Source organism: Belonocnema kinseyi, chromosome 10, assembly GCF_010883055.1.
Source record: "Belonocnema kinseyi isolate 2016_QV_RU_SX_M_011 chromosome 10, B_treatae_v1, whole genome shotgun sequence".
In the NCBI taxonomy this organism is placed as follows: domain Eukaryota; kingdom Metazoa; phylum Arthropoda; class Insecta; order Hymenoptera; family Cynipidae; genus Belonocnema; species Belonocnema kinseyi.
This window is the reverse complement of record NC_046666.1, coordinates 43,039,442-43,055,226: the sequence shown is the minus strand read 5'-3', so window position 1 is coordinate 43,055,226 and position 15,785 is coordinate 43,039,442. Positions and strand designations below refer to the sequence as shown.

Below are 15,785 nucleotides of genomic sequence, written 5' to 3'. Positions count from 1 at the left end.
ATAATAAAATAATTAAAAACCTTAATTTCTTAGAATACGAGTTCGCCACATTACGGTTGATCGCTGATATTTCATCGAATAATATAAGAAACAAAATACATAATTAAAAAATAATAAAAAAAAGTTTCATTGCGGTCGTTACAGGCTCACACACGCTGATTGCAAATAAAAGAAACAAAATATATAAATAAAAAACTTGTTAATACGAATACGCCACGTGAGTTTAATATTTTTTATATTTCAATGAATAGTAAAAGAAACAAAACATATAAATAACGAAATGATTTAAAAAATGTTTTAATTTCTTTAAATACGAGTGTGCTTCCTTAGGTTCAATCGTTAATATTTCAACGAATAATGAAAGACAAAAATACAAAGAAAAAATTGTATTTTTAATCCTTAAAGGGCACACTTCCGTGAAATTACATAAAGAGCATACTGGGTGTTAGACACCCAAGGGTATTCAAACGTGCGCTGTGCCAACGGTAACAGAAAGTTTTTTACAAGAAAATCAATTAATGATGTTTAATCTATCTAGTTTAAAGAGGAAAAGGTTTCATAATAGTTTTTGAAATTTGAAGTAGTTAAAAAAATACTTTTTGGAAAAAAAATTAAAAAATGACTTCTTTCACTCTAACATTCATAACTTTTTAAGTTTTTGATATTTGTACTTAAAATTTTACTTGAATACTTCCGAGATATGTTTCTTCAAAAATAAAATTAGTCTTATAGTACTCGTTCCAAAAAAGTATTTATTCTAAAAAATAAAAGTTTCAATTCAATGAAAAATGAAACACCATACTTTGCGTGATTAAACTATTTTATTGATCTTAAACTGCGTATAAAAATGATGAAAATATAAATTATGTGAAAATGATATAGAAAAATAGGTTTTCATCTCATTTGTTAATCTGGCGCCAAATATTCCATTTTCTTGAATTTGGTACGTTTTGTTAAAGCGCAAATAAGTCGCTGGGTGTTTTCGACCCAGTATGTCTTTTAAGGGTTAAACTCCAGTTTCTCTAAATAAGAGTGCGCCACATTAGACTCTGCGCTACCTTAGATTCAATCGTTCCTATTTCAACGAATACTAAAAATTTTGAAATATATAAATAATACAAATAAAAAAAGTGATCCCTAAAAAATGCTAATTTCTTATCTCGCAATAAACTAATGAGCTAAAAGCTGGTGTTTTTGGTTGTTAAGTCGTGATTAGTAGACTGTGAAGAAAGTAGTTTCTTACGTCTATAAGTTATGTTGATGTGCATCAGACCGATGTACCCTCCGATTTCTGCAGTCATCCTTTGTTTCGAAAAGGCGCTAAAGGATCCAATAATTGTAGTAGAGGTCGTATGCCAAGACGAGCCATATTGAGCAACTGTAGAGTTAAATCATTTACGCAATCTGGTCAATACTTTTATTTTATATATCCCATGCAACTTAGAAATAGAGATACATATACATATTTTCTCTTTCTCTTTCTATGTCTACCAACCTTGAATTGAAGTCCCGACAAACAAGCTCAACGTGACTGTCAGAAATGTTGACAATCTCTGCAATACATTATTAAAATTCTTCGTTACTCCATCCTTCACATCAAAAATGAAAAAATGAAAAAATATAGAAAAAATTATTTCCATTTATAAATATTTCTTACACGAAAGTCTAATTTTATTCAAAACCGGTACGGCGATTAAAATTTGCTGGTTTGTTAAAAAATTTTAAATATTTTATTCAAGTGGAAAAATTTATTTGAAAAATTATGAAAAAGATTAATAAGTTAAATAACTTTATAATCGATCCTTCTATAATTGAACTATAATCGAAGTTTAAAAAAAAAGACATCAGATTTTACACTCTACTTTTTTGTTGAAAGTTAATTCTTTTTGATTAGAAATTCTACTTTTATAAATTGTAAAAATGTTATTATTTTCTAGAAAATTAAATATATTTATATTTTTTAAACATTTTGGTTGAAAATTCAACTGTTTGGTTCGAAATTATTTTGTTTTTGTTAAGGTTTCGCCTTTTCGAATTTAAAGCACAATTTGGTTAAAATATTGTTTTCTTTTTTGATAAAAAATCTTTCTCATATGCAAATTTTTCTTTATTGGTTAAAAATTAAACTATCTTTTCGAACGTTAAACTATTTAAATTTTAAACTAATTTGTTAAGAAATATAAGTTTTTGATGAACAGTCATTTTTGTAGTTTTGAAATTGCACTGATTCTTTAAAAATTCATCAAAAATAAAAAATAATATAAAAAATTATTTCTATCAATAAATGTTCTCTCTATGAAAGTATAATTTTCTTTTAAGACAGTACAACAATTCAAATTTGTCGCTTGTTAAATTTAAAAAACGTTCACTCTTTAACAGACTCTTTAATTTTTGTTGAAAATTAAAAGATTTTTTTAATAAGTCATCTTTTTTTGTTGAAACTTAATTTCTTTAAATTAAAAAGTTTACTCTTATATGTTTGGTTCAGAATGAATTTCTGCTGATTAAAAGTTTAATTATTTTGTTAAGAATGGAACTATTTTGTAAAAAAGTCACATTTTTCAGTTGAAGATACAGCTAATTTAAAAAAAAAAAAGATTTTTCTAGTTGAAGATTTATATTTTTCTTGCCTGAAAAATCTTTCTTATAGTTGACAATTTTCCTTTTGTTTTAAAAACACACCTCTTTTGGTTAAAAATGCCACTATTTGGTTAAAAATTTTGTCTTTAGGGTGAAAATTCAAGTACCTGGTTGAAAGTTGAACTACTTTGTAAAAATTTCATTTTTTTGTTAATGACTCATAATTATAATCGAAAATTTATCTCGTCGTTTAAAATTGAACTATTCTTTTCAATGTCGTTTTGTAGTTAAAATTTATTTTACTAACTTAAAAAAGAGACTTTTCCATTTTTTATTAAAAATTGATCCTTTTCAGTGAAAAATCCATATATTTTGTTTTTAAATTACGCTTCTAGTTGAAATTTCTTTTTTTTTTGTAAAAAATTCAAGAAGTTGGTTGAAAATGATTTTTTTCTTTTAATTCAAATGTTTCGTAAGAAATTCTTTTTTGTTGAGGATTCGCCGTTTTGACCTGAAAATTCCACAATTTGGTTGACTTTTTTTTTTCTTTCTTGACAAAAAATTGTTTCTTAGTTGTAAACTTTTCTTTTTTGCTTGAAAATGTATGTTTATTTGTTACAAATTAAACTATCTAGTTGAAAGTTGATCTACTTGGTGAAATTTAAAACTAGTTTGTTAAAAATTAATTTTTTTGGTTGAAATTTTAATTCTTTTTTTGAAAATACGTATTTTTGTAGAAAATTATTTTTTATAGTGAAAAACTTTTTTTGTTGAAAATTTAACTATTTTGATACAGAATTAAACAGTATAGTTTAAAATTCACTTTTTTGTTGAAAATTCAGGTGTTTTAGAAGAAAAGTTTTTTTTTAACTTTACAATTTAACAATTTGACTGCATTTTTTTCTTTTTTGAATGAAAAATCTTCCTTGGTTGCAAATTCGTCTTTTTGGTTTAAACAATCATCTTTGTAGGTTAAAAATACAATTAACTGATTACAAATACATCTTCATGGTAAAAGATTAATATTTTTTACTTGAAATTTATATTTAGTATATTTACACTATTTATATTTTTTTTTCTGCTACAAAATTAATCTTTTTGGTTGAAAATTCTTTTTTTGAGTTAAGGATTAAATACAACTTTGTGGTAAAATATTATTTTAAAAAATTATTTTCCTGTGTGAAAATTAATCATTTTTAGTTGAATATTCCACTATTTGTCTGAAAATTCGTCTTTTTTGGTACAAAAATATGCTCGTTGATTGATTTTTTTCTTTCTTGAATGCAAATTCTTACATAATAGACAATTCGACACTTTTGTTGGAAACTCGTTTTTCTGGTTTAAAAATTGATCTTTCTAAATAAAAATTCCACTATTTGGTTGAAAAAATGATTAATTTTTAAATCATCACTTTTTCTTGAAAATTACACTACAGATTTGGTTTTACATACATCGCTCTATTGTTGAAAATTATTATCATTATTATTTTTTTTAATTCACCTGTCTTGGTTGGAAATTCATAATTATTCCTAAAAATTACATTATTTTGTAGATATATTTATATAAAATAATTTATTTTCCTATTTTTGTTAAAAATCACCCTATTTGTTAATCTAATTTATAATAATAAATCTCTTTGATAAATAAAGAGACAATAAAACAGATACATTTTTCAAGGTTACTTAGAAAAGGCAATAAACAAAAGGTGACTCAAGTAATACCATTATTTAACATATTGAATAATTCTTATATTGATGAAATCTAATAGAGCCAATTAAATACTTAATTAATAATCACATTGCATACCTAGCTTTGATTAGCATAGTTTTTTAGAAAGAATTTTTTTCCATTACATAGAAAATTTTAATAAAAAACAATGTTTTATAAAATTTATGAAATGTTTATAAAACGATTGTAACAAGGTATCAAAGAAGAATAAATTCTCAAGTGTGAAGAGACAAGAGAGCGTGTATAATCAGAAGGTCGTCGTTGATGGAAGTTCGTGACTCACCTCTTTGCGAATACCAGGGAAAATTATGAGGAACGCCGTGAATATCGTGCAGAAAATCACGAAGATAGTGATTAGGTGAACATCTCCAGTGACTGGAGTCCGATTAGTGTAACTGTACAACGTGGGGCCTCCATCATTACGAAATGCATCAAACCATCCCTTCATTTTTAAATCTGAAAAAGAAAAAATGTAAAAATACAAATTTTTATTGTTCAATACTTTTCACTTATTTTCAGTGATGTAGGCGAGGCCTGACGGAACCTGACGCACATTAGGGATATATCAATAATTTCTTTAAAAACCACCTACAGGTCGCAAATCTTAACTAAATCAAACAAAATTCAGCCAAAAATGTTTGTAATTGAATTACAAAGAGACTCACTAAACCAATTTTTTTTAAATAATTTGTTTAAACATTTTTTTTAAAGCAAAATATGGCAAAATCAAGTTTTTTTAAACTTAATTGTATAACCATATAGAATTTAAGGAATTTGAGGCATAGCGGATTTTAAATTTGCCATTAGTTTTGAAAAATAAATTTGATCAAACAATTTGTTTAAATAAATTATAGCTAATTGTAATTTTGTTGCAAAATAAATTCTAAAATCTAATTCTACTGGAAAAAATATGTCGGAAGTAGTATATTTTATATTTAAAATACAATTTGTTACAGCCATATGAATAAATAATTAATTTTGCATAATCTATATTAAATCCTAAAAAAGATTTTGACGTCTATAAGAAAATGTAATAATACAAATACAATATATGTTAACTAAAGGGTCTTTACATGCGCTTATTTCAAGTTTTCCACTAGTTTTGCAAAAAAAATTTGTTAGAAAAAATAATTTTTTCTAGAATAATTTTTTATTTATAACAAATTATATTTTTAAATAAGAACTATTTTTAAATCTCATTGCATATAAACAAATGTGTTCTTAGACTTGATTAAGTTGTTTTGAATTAATCTGTTTGAACAAATAAATTATAATATATAATATAATATGATATAATATAATATAATATATAATACAATATATAATAATATAATTAATAATATTTGAATAATTTATGGATTTAATAGTTTATTTTGTGATTCTCTTTGAGATTCATTTACAAACATTTCTTCCCAATTCATCCCCAATGGTGACGCCAAACAGCTTAGAAAAAATGACTTTTTTGGTTCAAAATAATGTGCAGTCCACAAATATTGATCGATTTAGACGAAAAAAAATGTAAAAAGCTGATTAGATTTCTAAGTGAGTTGTCAAGCCTGCTTTTTTCAATTGGGTTTTCAATTTTTGTATAAATAAACAAATATGACGAAAAAATGGCCATTTTTTCTATTTGACGTTCCCGGTGCTCGTCACTAACAGGACAATTGTTGAAATCGCCTAATTTGCATAGAGGAAAATTATTTACAGATGTTCCAATATTAGACAATAAATAAACACAAATTTTATAAACAAATTATTTATTAAAAAAATGTTTTCTACGATTTTCTATAAATATACGTTTTTTCAAGTTATATTACAAGAAATTTGAATGAAAACAACATTCTATTAAAATAATTTTCTCTTGAAATTTTAATTGTTTATATTATAAACAAATTTAATGAACAAAAGTAGTAATCAGGCATTTTTCGACAAAAAAAATTCTTTTTTTCTCAGTCAATTTTTTAAAATTAGGAACTTTATGATAATTTTAGAAAAACTCATCATTTGCTCATTAATCTTATAATTTTTTTAAACAAATTTATTTTTAAAATGCATTATTCGGGCATTTGTCGAGAGAAAAATTCGAGTTTTTCAATGCCATTCTTTTCAGTTGGGAACTTCATGACAATTTCAGCAACATTTATAATAAGTTGGTAAATTTTATAATTTCTTTAAACATATTTAATGCAAAAATGCATTAATCAGGCATTTGTCTACAAAATATTTCGTTTTTCTCTATGTAAACTTTTTTAATTAGGAAGTTCATGATAACTTCAGCAAAATTCCTAATTTTATTATCAATTTTATAATTTTTTTAAACAAATTTAATAAACAAATGCATTATTTGGGCACCTGACGATGGAAAAATTATTTCTTTTTGATACTAGTCTTTTTAACTGGGAACTTATTGATAATTTATCATTCTGCTCGAACCTGAAGCTGCAGCCTTATTAAAAGAATAAAAGTAATGAGAAACTTAAACTGAAAGGACTGAGATTGGAAAAAAAACTTTTTCGTCATAAAATATCCAAATAATGCATATGCTCATTAAACCTGTTTAAATAATCATAAAATTGATCAACTAAGTATGATTAGTAATGAAATTTTGATTGAGTTCCCAACAGATGCCCGAATAATGCATTTGTTTATTGAATTTATTTTTTTTATATATCAAATTAATCAACGAATTCTGAATTTTGCTGAAATCACCATGGAGTTCCCAATTAAAAAGACTCATATCGAAAAAAAAAATTTCCGTCGACAGATGCCCTAATAATGCATTTGTTTATTGAATTTGTTTTAAAAAATCATTATATTGATAAAAAAAACTATGAATTTTTCTGATGTTATCATAAAGTTCTTAATTGAAAAATTTGACGTAAAAAAAAATTCTCTGTAGACAAATGCCTAATTTATGCATTTGTTTATTAAATTTGTCTTTAAAAAATCATAAAATTGATCAAAAACTTATGAATTTTGATGAAGTTATCATGAACTTCCTAATTAAAGAAGCTAACATAGAGAAAAATGAATTATTTTGTCGACAAATGCCTGATTAATCCATTTTTGTATTAAATTTGTTTAAAGAAATCATAAAATTGACTAAGTTATTATGAATGCTGCAGAAATTGTTATGAAGCTCCTGACTGAAAAGAATGGCATTGAAAAACTCGAATTTTCTTGCCGACAAATGCCCGAATAATGCATTTGTTTATTAAATTTGTTTTAAAAAAATTATAAGATTAATTAACAAATGATGAATTTTGCTAAAATTATCATAAAGTTCCTAATTTTTAAAAATTTACGGAGAAAAAAAAGCATTTTTTTGCCGAAAAATGCCTGATTACTACTTTTGTTCATTAAATTTGTTTATAATATAAACAATTAAAATCTGAATAGAAAATTATTTTAATAGAATATTGTTTCCATTCAAATTTCTTGCAACATGATTTGAAAAACGTATAGTTATGGAGAATCGTAGACAAATTTTTTTAATAAATAATTTGTTTATAACATTTATGTTTGTTTATTGATTAATATTGGTACATTGTTAAATAATGTTACTCTATGCAACTTAGGGGATTTCAATAATTATCCTGTTATTAACAAGCACCGGGAACATCAAACAGAAAAAATGGCCATTTTTTTCGTTATATTTGTTGATTTACAAAAAAATTTAAAACCTAATTCAAAAATCTCTCTTAGAAATCTTATCAGCTTTTTCTCAAATTTTTCTGTACAAATCGATCAATATTTGTGGGCTGTACGTTATTTTGAACCAAAAAATTATTTTTTTCCCACTGTGCGCCGCCGCAAGGTAATTTTTTTTTGAAGACCTGACAGCCGAAAGTATAGCCGTTGGCTAGAAAAGAAACACTTAAAATTCTTTTAATTTCAAGCCGAAATATACTGCACATTAAAAAAATAGTTGAATTTTAAAAACAAAAGAATTTTTAAAAATAATTTCAAGCAAATAGTTGTATTAAAAAAATTCCACGAACTGGTTAAAGATTTAACTAAATAGTAGTAAAATTACAAATCCAAAGAGACGAATTTCTTCAGAGACAATTACATTTTTAATAAAGGATTACTCTCCAACCAAGAAAGATACATTTTCAATCAATAAGGATGACTTCTCTATCATGGAAAATGAATTTACAATTCAAAAGGATGAATTTTGATATTTGAGTTTCAACCAAAAATTATGAATTAAAAAGAATAGTTAAATTTTCTAAAAAATTATTTGTTTTTAAAAAGTCAGTCGAATTTCTAACCAGTTAGATGGATTTTCAGCATACAAAGATTCATTTTCGATTAAATAGTTTAATTTTAACACAAAAGAGATTGAAATTCAATCAAATAATTGAATTTTCAAGACAAAAAGACAACATTTTCAAGACAGTTAAATTTTCATCAAAAAAGTTATTTTTTTACCAAAAAAGATGACTCTTCTACCATGAAAGACAAATTTGCAACAAAAGAGTGAAGTTTTAAATCTAAACATTAAATGTTTAAGGAAACAGTGGACTTTTATATCGGAAGAGGGAATTTTAATAAGAAAGATTATCTTTTTACACAAAAAGACAACATTTGAACAAAATAAATGCATTTTTTAACAAATACTTGAATTTTTGACAAATACAATATGCAAGATAAAGTTTTAACTAAAAATGGAATAGAAACATTATTAAATAAAAGATGTGATAAAAAAATAATTTTAAACAAAAAAAAATAGTTTTTGACAATAGTTTTTCTACCCTAGAAGATCAATTTTTAATCAAACACATGAATTTTCTACCAAATAGTTGAATTGTTTACTAATAAAATATTCAGGTTTTAACCAAAAACGGAATAGATAAATTTTCAAATGAAGAAAACTTTGAAATAAGATACCCTTCCACAAATAAGATACTTTTTAATTAAGATAAGTGAATTTTTAATAAGAGTTAAATTTTCCACCAAAAAGTTGAACGATTTTTTAATAAAGTGAATTAATTTTTTACCACATATTTTAGTTTTTGACTTATACAACATACAGGATAAAGTTTTTATTGAAAATGGAATAGATATATTTTTAGATAAAAAACTCTGAGTAAAAGAAATAACTTTGAATTAAAAAAATCGAATTTTGCACAAAAGAGTCAAGTTTTTAATCTGAAAATTCGAATTTTTGAGAAAATAGAGGACTTTTAAATCAAGTTAAATTTACAACAAATAAGATTAATTTTTCACTCAAAAAGACAACTTTCTAACAAAATACAATAAGTTTCCACCAATTAGTTCTTTTTCTTTCATCTGTGCACTGTTAAAAAAAAAGGTTTCAGCAAAACAAAAATTGAACAAATTGTTACATTTTAAACCAAAAAGATGAATTTTCCATTAACAAGATTAATGTTCTATCAAAGAAAATCAATTTCTAAATCATCTAATATACAGATAAAGCTTTAACCAAGCATGAAATAGTTAAACTTTCAGATTTAAAAAAAAGTAATTAAAAAAAAAGAACTTTCAACAAAGTTGTTAAATTTTCACCAGGAAGATGATTTTTCGTTCAAGATGATTAATCATCTGCTAAAAAGGAGGAATTTTAAACAAAATATATTAATTAAAGAAAAAATTAATTTCGAAGTAAAAAAGACGCACTATTTTCAAAAAATTCGATTTTTCAATACAAAAATGTGGGTTTTCATTCAAATAGATTAAGTTTTAACCGAATGATCGAATAACCGAAGAACCGAATAGTCAAATTTTGGAACAAAAAACCTTTAACTAAAAAAGTGAATTAAACGAAAAATAGTTGAATTTTCGATTTAAAAAAATATGACGTTTCAACACTAAAGTTATATTTCAACAAAATAATTAAATTTTCAAACAAATAATAGAATTTTTAACCAAGCGAGATGAGTTCCTAATAAAAAATATAATAGTAGCCTTTCAAATAAAAAAATGAATTTTATTTACCAAAAATATAGTTGGATTTTCTTAGTATGTTTAAGTTCTCAATTTTATCTATGTTCGTAAAATTATTTACACTTATACCCCCCCTGTTCCTAACCTTAGTTTGCCCCCACCCCCAGAACACTTTTTTTTAGGACCAAAGCACTGTTTATTTTTAAGAAAATTTTTTAGGAAATGTTGGAACCACCTACTTTCGATGAATCCTAAACTAATTAACTTACAATTATTTATGAATTTTTCAATTTGTAATTAAAAATGATAAATATAAAGGAAGACCAATGTTAGAAGCCACAGAAGTTTTCTCGGCAACAGAAGTAATTTAACTTTTTCCGTACCACTGAAAAATAAAGTAGAACTGTCTCCTAAGGACAACCACACCATTAATCATTAAATCACTTGTTCAACAACCTTGTCTTCCTAATAAAAATAACTGAACAACTCCATTCCCAGAATCTCTTCCACTCTCAAATTTTTTTCATACTCGTAAAATATAAAGGCCTTGGCAAAATGCCCTTGATTTCTGGGAGAATGTTTCTTGGCCTTTCAAAAAGGCAACAATAACTTCCTCTCACAGTCTCAGATTTACATTCTCAGATTCACAGTCTCGGTTTCACCGTGTCAGATTTACTTAAATAAATCTAGAATTAATAAATGCCATCTCACTTGTTTAATTTTCAAGCGACTCCCATAATAGAATTCGACCCACTCGAAAAATCAACAACAAACGAAGAAACTGAGTCACTGAAGACTAAACTTGAAAACTCGGAACCACACTTGAAAAATCGGAACCGCACTTGAAAAATGCCAAGGAAATTTTTTTCGTCTCTCTATTCCTCGGAACGAACACCACTTGCACGTAAACTTTCGCTGACTGACATGATTCACAATGGTCATCAGGAATCATCGTCACGAAGAGTGACAAATCCGTGCTACATCCTCGACTAACTATCACAGTCTGGAAGGTGGAGGTACCAATATCGATCTTTAAGATCGATACACACTCTGTGGTCCCCCTATTCGCTTTACGCTCAGGTAAAAGTCGAGGGAAAGGTCAGTCGCTCTGGGACCGCATCCGCGTACTGTGCCATTGATTCGACTGAGGGACAAAAAAAATAGCGGAAGGGAGGTGGAAATATTTTTTTTTTTTTGAAGAGGGATCATCCAGAAAAGACTTAACTCGCGAGGTGCGTTTTGCACTAGCGTAAGTCCAGTGCTAGACAGGAGTTACGCCAGTTTAAAACTGACTGCATATTAAGTCTCTGTAGCCCCTCTATCGACTCCCTTTTCTCATTCCCCTCTCCAGTGTACCCTTATACTTATACTTTTTATTCTCTTATTCTCCTTTATTCTTATTCACTCTTATACTCTAGTCCTATTCTCTTTATTCTCCTCTTATTTTTCTACGTCCCTTAACCTACAGCCCACAATACCCCTTGTATACCTGACTTCTCTATCCCTTCTATTGCCTCCTCCTATTTCCACACATCCCACTATTCCTTTTCCCTTTGTCCGAAATCCTCAACACGTCTTTTGAAAAACCCTTCTTCCCATAAATCCTCCGTTTAGACTAAACTATCTTTTCTAACCTTCTCATAACACTCTTATGTCCATATATTCTCCACGACACGTTCATTTGCACCTCTAACTGATATCATTACTCTTTCATACACCACTATCTTGGTCTTCACATCATCCCTAAATCTGGAATAATCCCAAAAGGGGTTGAACAACTTGCACTTTTATAGAATGTAGGGGAAAGGAAAAAAACCAAAAAGGCGTAACCCAACCTATAATTATCTTTACCCACTCTTCAAACTCCCCTTTCTTATTCGAGAAACCATCTCCCTTATCCCTTATTCCTATAAACTTCAATCCTATACCAATATTCCCTACTCCCATATCCTCTCCCGTTCCCTCTTCACTTTTTCCTTTACCCGAACCCCCTAATATTTCTCTTATATACCTGAATTCCCTATCCCCGACATGATTCCCTCTCCCTTTTATGCATCACATTATTCCTCTCCCTATATCCGAAACCTTTAATACTTCTTTTATATAGCCTCATCCCCCTACACTTCTATGTCCATATATAACCAAATGACGCACTCACTTACACCTCTCCTTAAAAACCTTACCCGTTCCTATACCTCTATAAGAAGCCGTTCAAAGAATACGTTATACTTTATGGGGGGCGAGGGGTTAAAGCAGAATGTGACATTACACATGGAAAATATAAACGCGAATAACAATTTTTTCAAAATTTGTGAAAAAATGAAAATAAGTGTTTTTATTTTTAAAATAAAGGAACTAAATACAGACTTCACAAAGTTTTCCCTAATTCCCTCATTAAACCTTTTTTCCAATAATTCCTCTCTTTTTCTATTTTAAAGAAGATACAATTTTTAAATTGCAATCTGAATTATTCTATTTTTGATGGAAACTTGACAGGCTTTAGTTTAAAATTCAAATATTTTGTTGAAAATGAACTTTTTCTGTTGAAAATTCATATTTTTTTATTGGAAATTCCACTGATTAGCAGAAAAATGGTCTTTTTGGCTTAGAGGTTCAACCGCTTTGTTTAAAATTCTATTAGTTTGTCAGAAAATTAAACTATTTATTTGAAAATTCACTTAGATGTAGAAAATTCATATTTTTTGGATACAAATTCAAATGTTTTGTAAAAAAAACTCTCTTTTTGCTTTAGAATTGTAACCGCTGTGTTGAAAAAAATGGTCTTTTGGCTTAGAAATTCAACCGTTTTGTTAAATTTTTTTTTTTCTGTCAAATATTCAACTATTCGGTTGAAAATGCACATTTTTGTGGAAAATTCATTTTTTTTGTTAACAATTCAACTGTTTTGTACAACAAAGGTCTTTTTGGCTTAGAAATTAAACCGTTTTGTTAAAAATTCTATTATTTTGGTGGAATATTTAACTGCTTGGTTGTAAATTCACTTTTTGTAGAAAATGCATACGTTTGAGTTAATAATTCAACTGTTAGGCAGAAAAATAGTCTTTTGGATTAGAATTTTAACCGCTTTGTTGAAAATTATATTATTTTTCTTGAAAGTTAAACTATATTGGTTGGAAATTCACTTTTTTGTAGAAAATTCCATTTTTGAATTAAAAATTCACTTTTCACTAGGAAATTAATTTTTTTTAAATGTGGTAAAAAATTAACTTATATTGTTGAAAATTATCTTTCTTGTTGAAAACCAATGTATTTTGTTAAAAATGTAACTATTTGGTTAAAAATGAAACGATTTCTATGAAAATTTGATAGAAAATTTAATTCATCTATTTGGTTCAAAAGTGAACTCTTTGGTTAAAAATTCACGTTTTTTACTTGAGAATTTAATTTTGCGGTTGAAAATTTTGTTTTTCTTTTTGGTTTAAAATTCATTTTTTTATGTAAAAATGTTACTATTTAATTTTTCGTTGAAAATTTATATTTTATAAGTTGAAAAATCAAGTATTTTGTATAAAATCGATGTATTTCGTTGAAAATTCTTTTTTTGTTTTTTTTTTTTTTAATAAAAAATTGATCTTGTTTGTTTCAGTCTTCAGTCTTTGACTAAAAATTTAATTATTCTGTTATAAGAAAATTAACCTTGTTGGTTAAATTTTTGTTCACCATTCTAGTTGAAAAATCATCTCTATAGTTAAATCTTGAACTATTTTGTTGGAAATTGGACTTTTCATTTTTTTTTTAAATGCAACTATATGGTGGAAAATAAATCTTTTTTGGTTGAAGATTCAACAATTTTGTTAAAAATTCTATTTTTGGGTTAAATTCAACTGTTTTTCATTTCAAATTACAATCTTTTTTCGTTGGAATATCAACTATTGCATATTTTGTTGAGGATTCATCTTTTTTGTTGAAAAATAACTATTTCGTTTACAGCTAAACTACTTAAATTTTTATTTTGTTTTCTTCAAGATTCATCATATTTATGAAAAATTCGTCGTTTTGGCTTGACAATTGAAAAATGTGGTAAAAGCTTAACCTATATGAAAATTTAATAGAAAATTAAATTCATCTATTTCTTTCAAAAGTGAAATATTTTGGTTAAAAATTAACGTTTTTTTTCTTGAGAATTTAATTTTACGACTGAAAATTTGTTCTTCTTTTTGGTTAAAAATTCATTTTTTTATGTAAAAATTTAATTATGTAATTTTTCGTTGGAAATTTATATTTTATAAGTTGAAAAATCAACTATTTCGTAGAAAATTGACGTATTTCGTGTAATTTTTTTCGTTTTGTTACAAAATTGATTTTGTTTGTTAAAAATTCATCTTTTTGTTGACGATTCAAGTTTTTGGTTAAAATTTCTTCATTTTTGTTGCATCAAACTGGTTAATAATTCTTCTCTTTTTTTTATTCAATTATTTTGTTGCAAATGCAATATATATATATATTGCCTTTAAATCTTAGAAATTAAAAGTATTTCATATTAAATTCAATATGGTATTTACATTATTTTTGTTTAAAAGTATTTATTCTCCTATGATTTCTCTAAATTTGTAAAAAATAGAAAAGAAAGCAAGAAAAACTTAACTTCGGAATAAATATATTTTTGTACTTTATATGAACAATCTAACCACTAAATTTTTGATAAAAATACCAATTTTCGACGAAAAATACTAACATAGTCTATTATTGTTTAAGTATTGTAAACATTATTCAAAATATAAGGATTTTTTATTAACAATAGCAATTTTCGACGAAAAACACTAACATAAACAACAAAATACAAATTGGTCCAAATCGTAAATCATCCACGAAATTGAATGATTTTTCTTTGAAATAGCCGATTCCTGGATAGAAATGTTAAAATAACCTTAAACTGTTGCAAAGCTGTAAATGTTCTTTGAAAAAATGTGGATTTTCATTGAAACATTTTTTTATTCTTAAGGCTAATTCCAGAAAAAAAATATATTCCAAAATTGTTACAAAATTATAAATCGTTTTTAAATTCTAATTATTTACGTTATAAAATATTAATTTTTAGTATAAAAGGCTAACATAATCTAAAATTGTCAAAATATTTCAATCTTCTTTGAAATATAATTTTTTAATTAAAGAAATCAACTTCCAATGAAAAATACTAACATAACCTAAAATTGTTGAAATTGCGAAATTGCACCTACATAAAACATGTTTACGCGCATTAAATTATTAGATAATTTGAAAGTTTTAATTTATCACTGCAAATAGCCGACAACAGCAATACTTTAATAGAAATATAGTTAATATTTTTATAATATTTTTAATAAACATTTTAAAAAAATGCTTTTATGAATATTAACCTCTAGAGTTACTAAGTTTATTGGAATATAATTATGCCAAAAAAAGTTTCTATAATCCCTAGTAAAGACCGTGAAGTATATATAGATGTATAGATGCACCTATTATAAATTTTACGAGGGTAGTTCAATAAGTCCTTAGAATGACCAACAAATGGCGCGCGAATCGCTCCAAATCATCTGTTTTCAGTCAGCACCACTCCCGACTAGATA

The 15,785-nt window shown here is 26.0% G+C and overlaps 1 protein-coding gene across 4 annotated transcripts in view; it reads right to left on the bottom strand.

The window, feature by feature from the left end:
- The window catches only part of LOC117181598 (dual oxidase maturation factor 1), a 47,196-nt gene that overhangs the window by 25,649 nt on the left and 5,762 nt on the right, over nucleotides 1-15,785 (bottom strand). For 2 of the 4 annotated variants that reach the window (XM_033374454.1, XM_033374453.1), the window contains exons 2-4: nucleotides 4,592-4,764; nucleotides 1,496-1,589; nucleotides 1,244-1,378 (exon numbers count right to left, since the gene is read on the bottom strand). In XM_033374454.1, coding sequence (XP_033230345.1) covers nucleotides 1,244-1,378; nucleotides 1,496-1,589; nucleotides 4,592-4,756 — 394 coding nt within the window. In that variant the 5' untranslated portion in view covers nucleotides 4,757-4,764. Of the gene's footprint in view, nucleotides 1-1,243; nucleotides 1,379-1,495; nucleotides 1,590-4,591; nucleotides 4,765-10,929; nucleotides 11,309-15,785 lie in introns of those variants that run through there. The other 2 variants (XM_033374452.1, XM_033374455.1) reach the window with 2 other exon arrangements.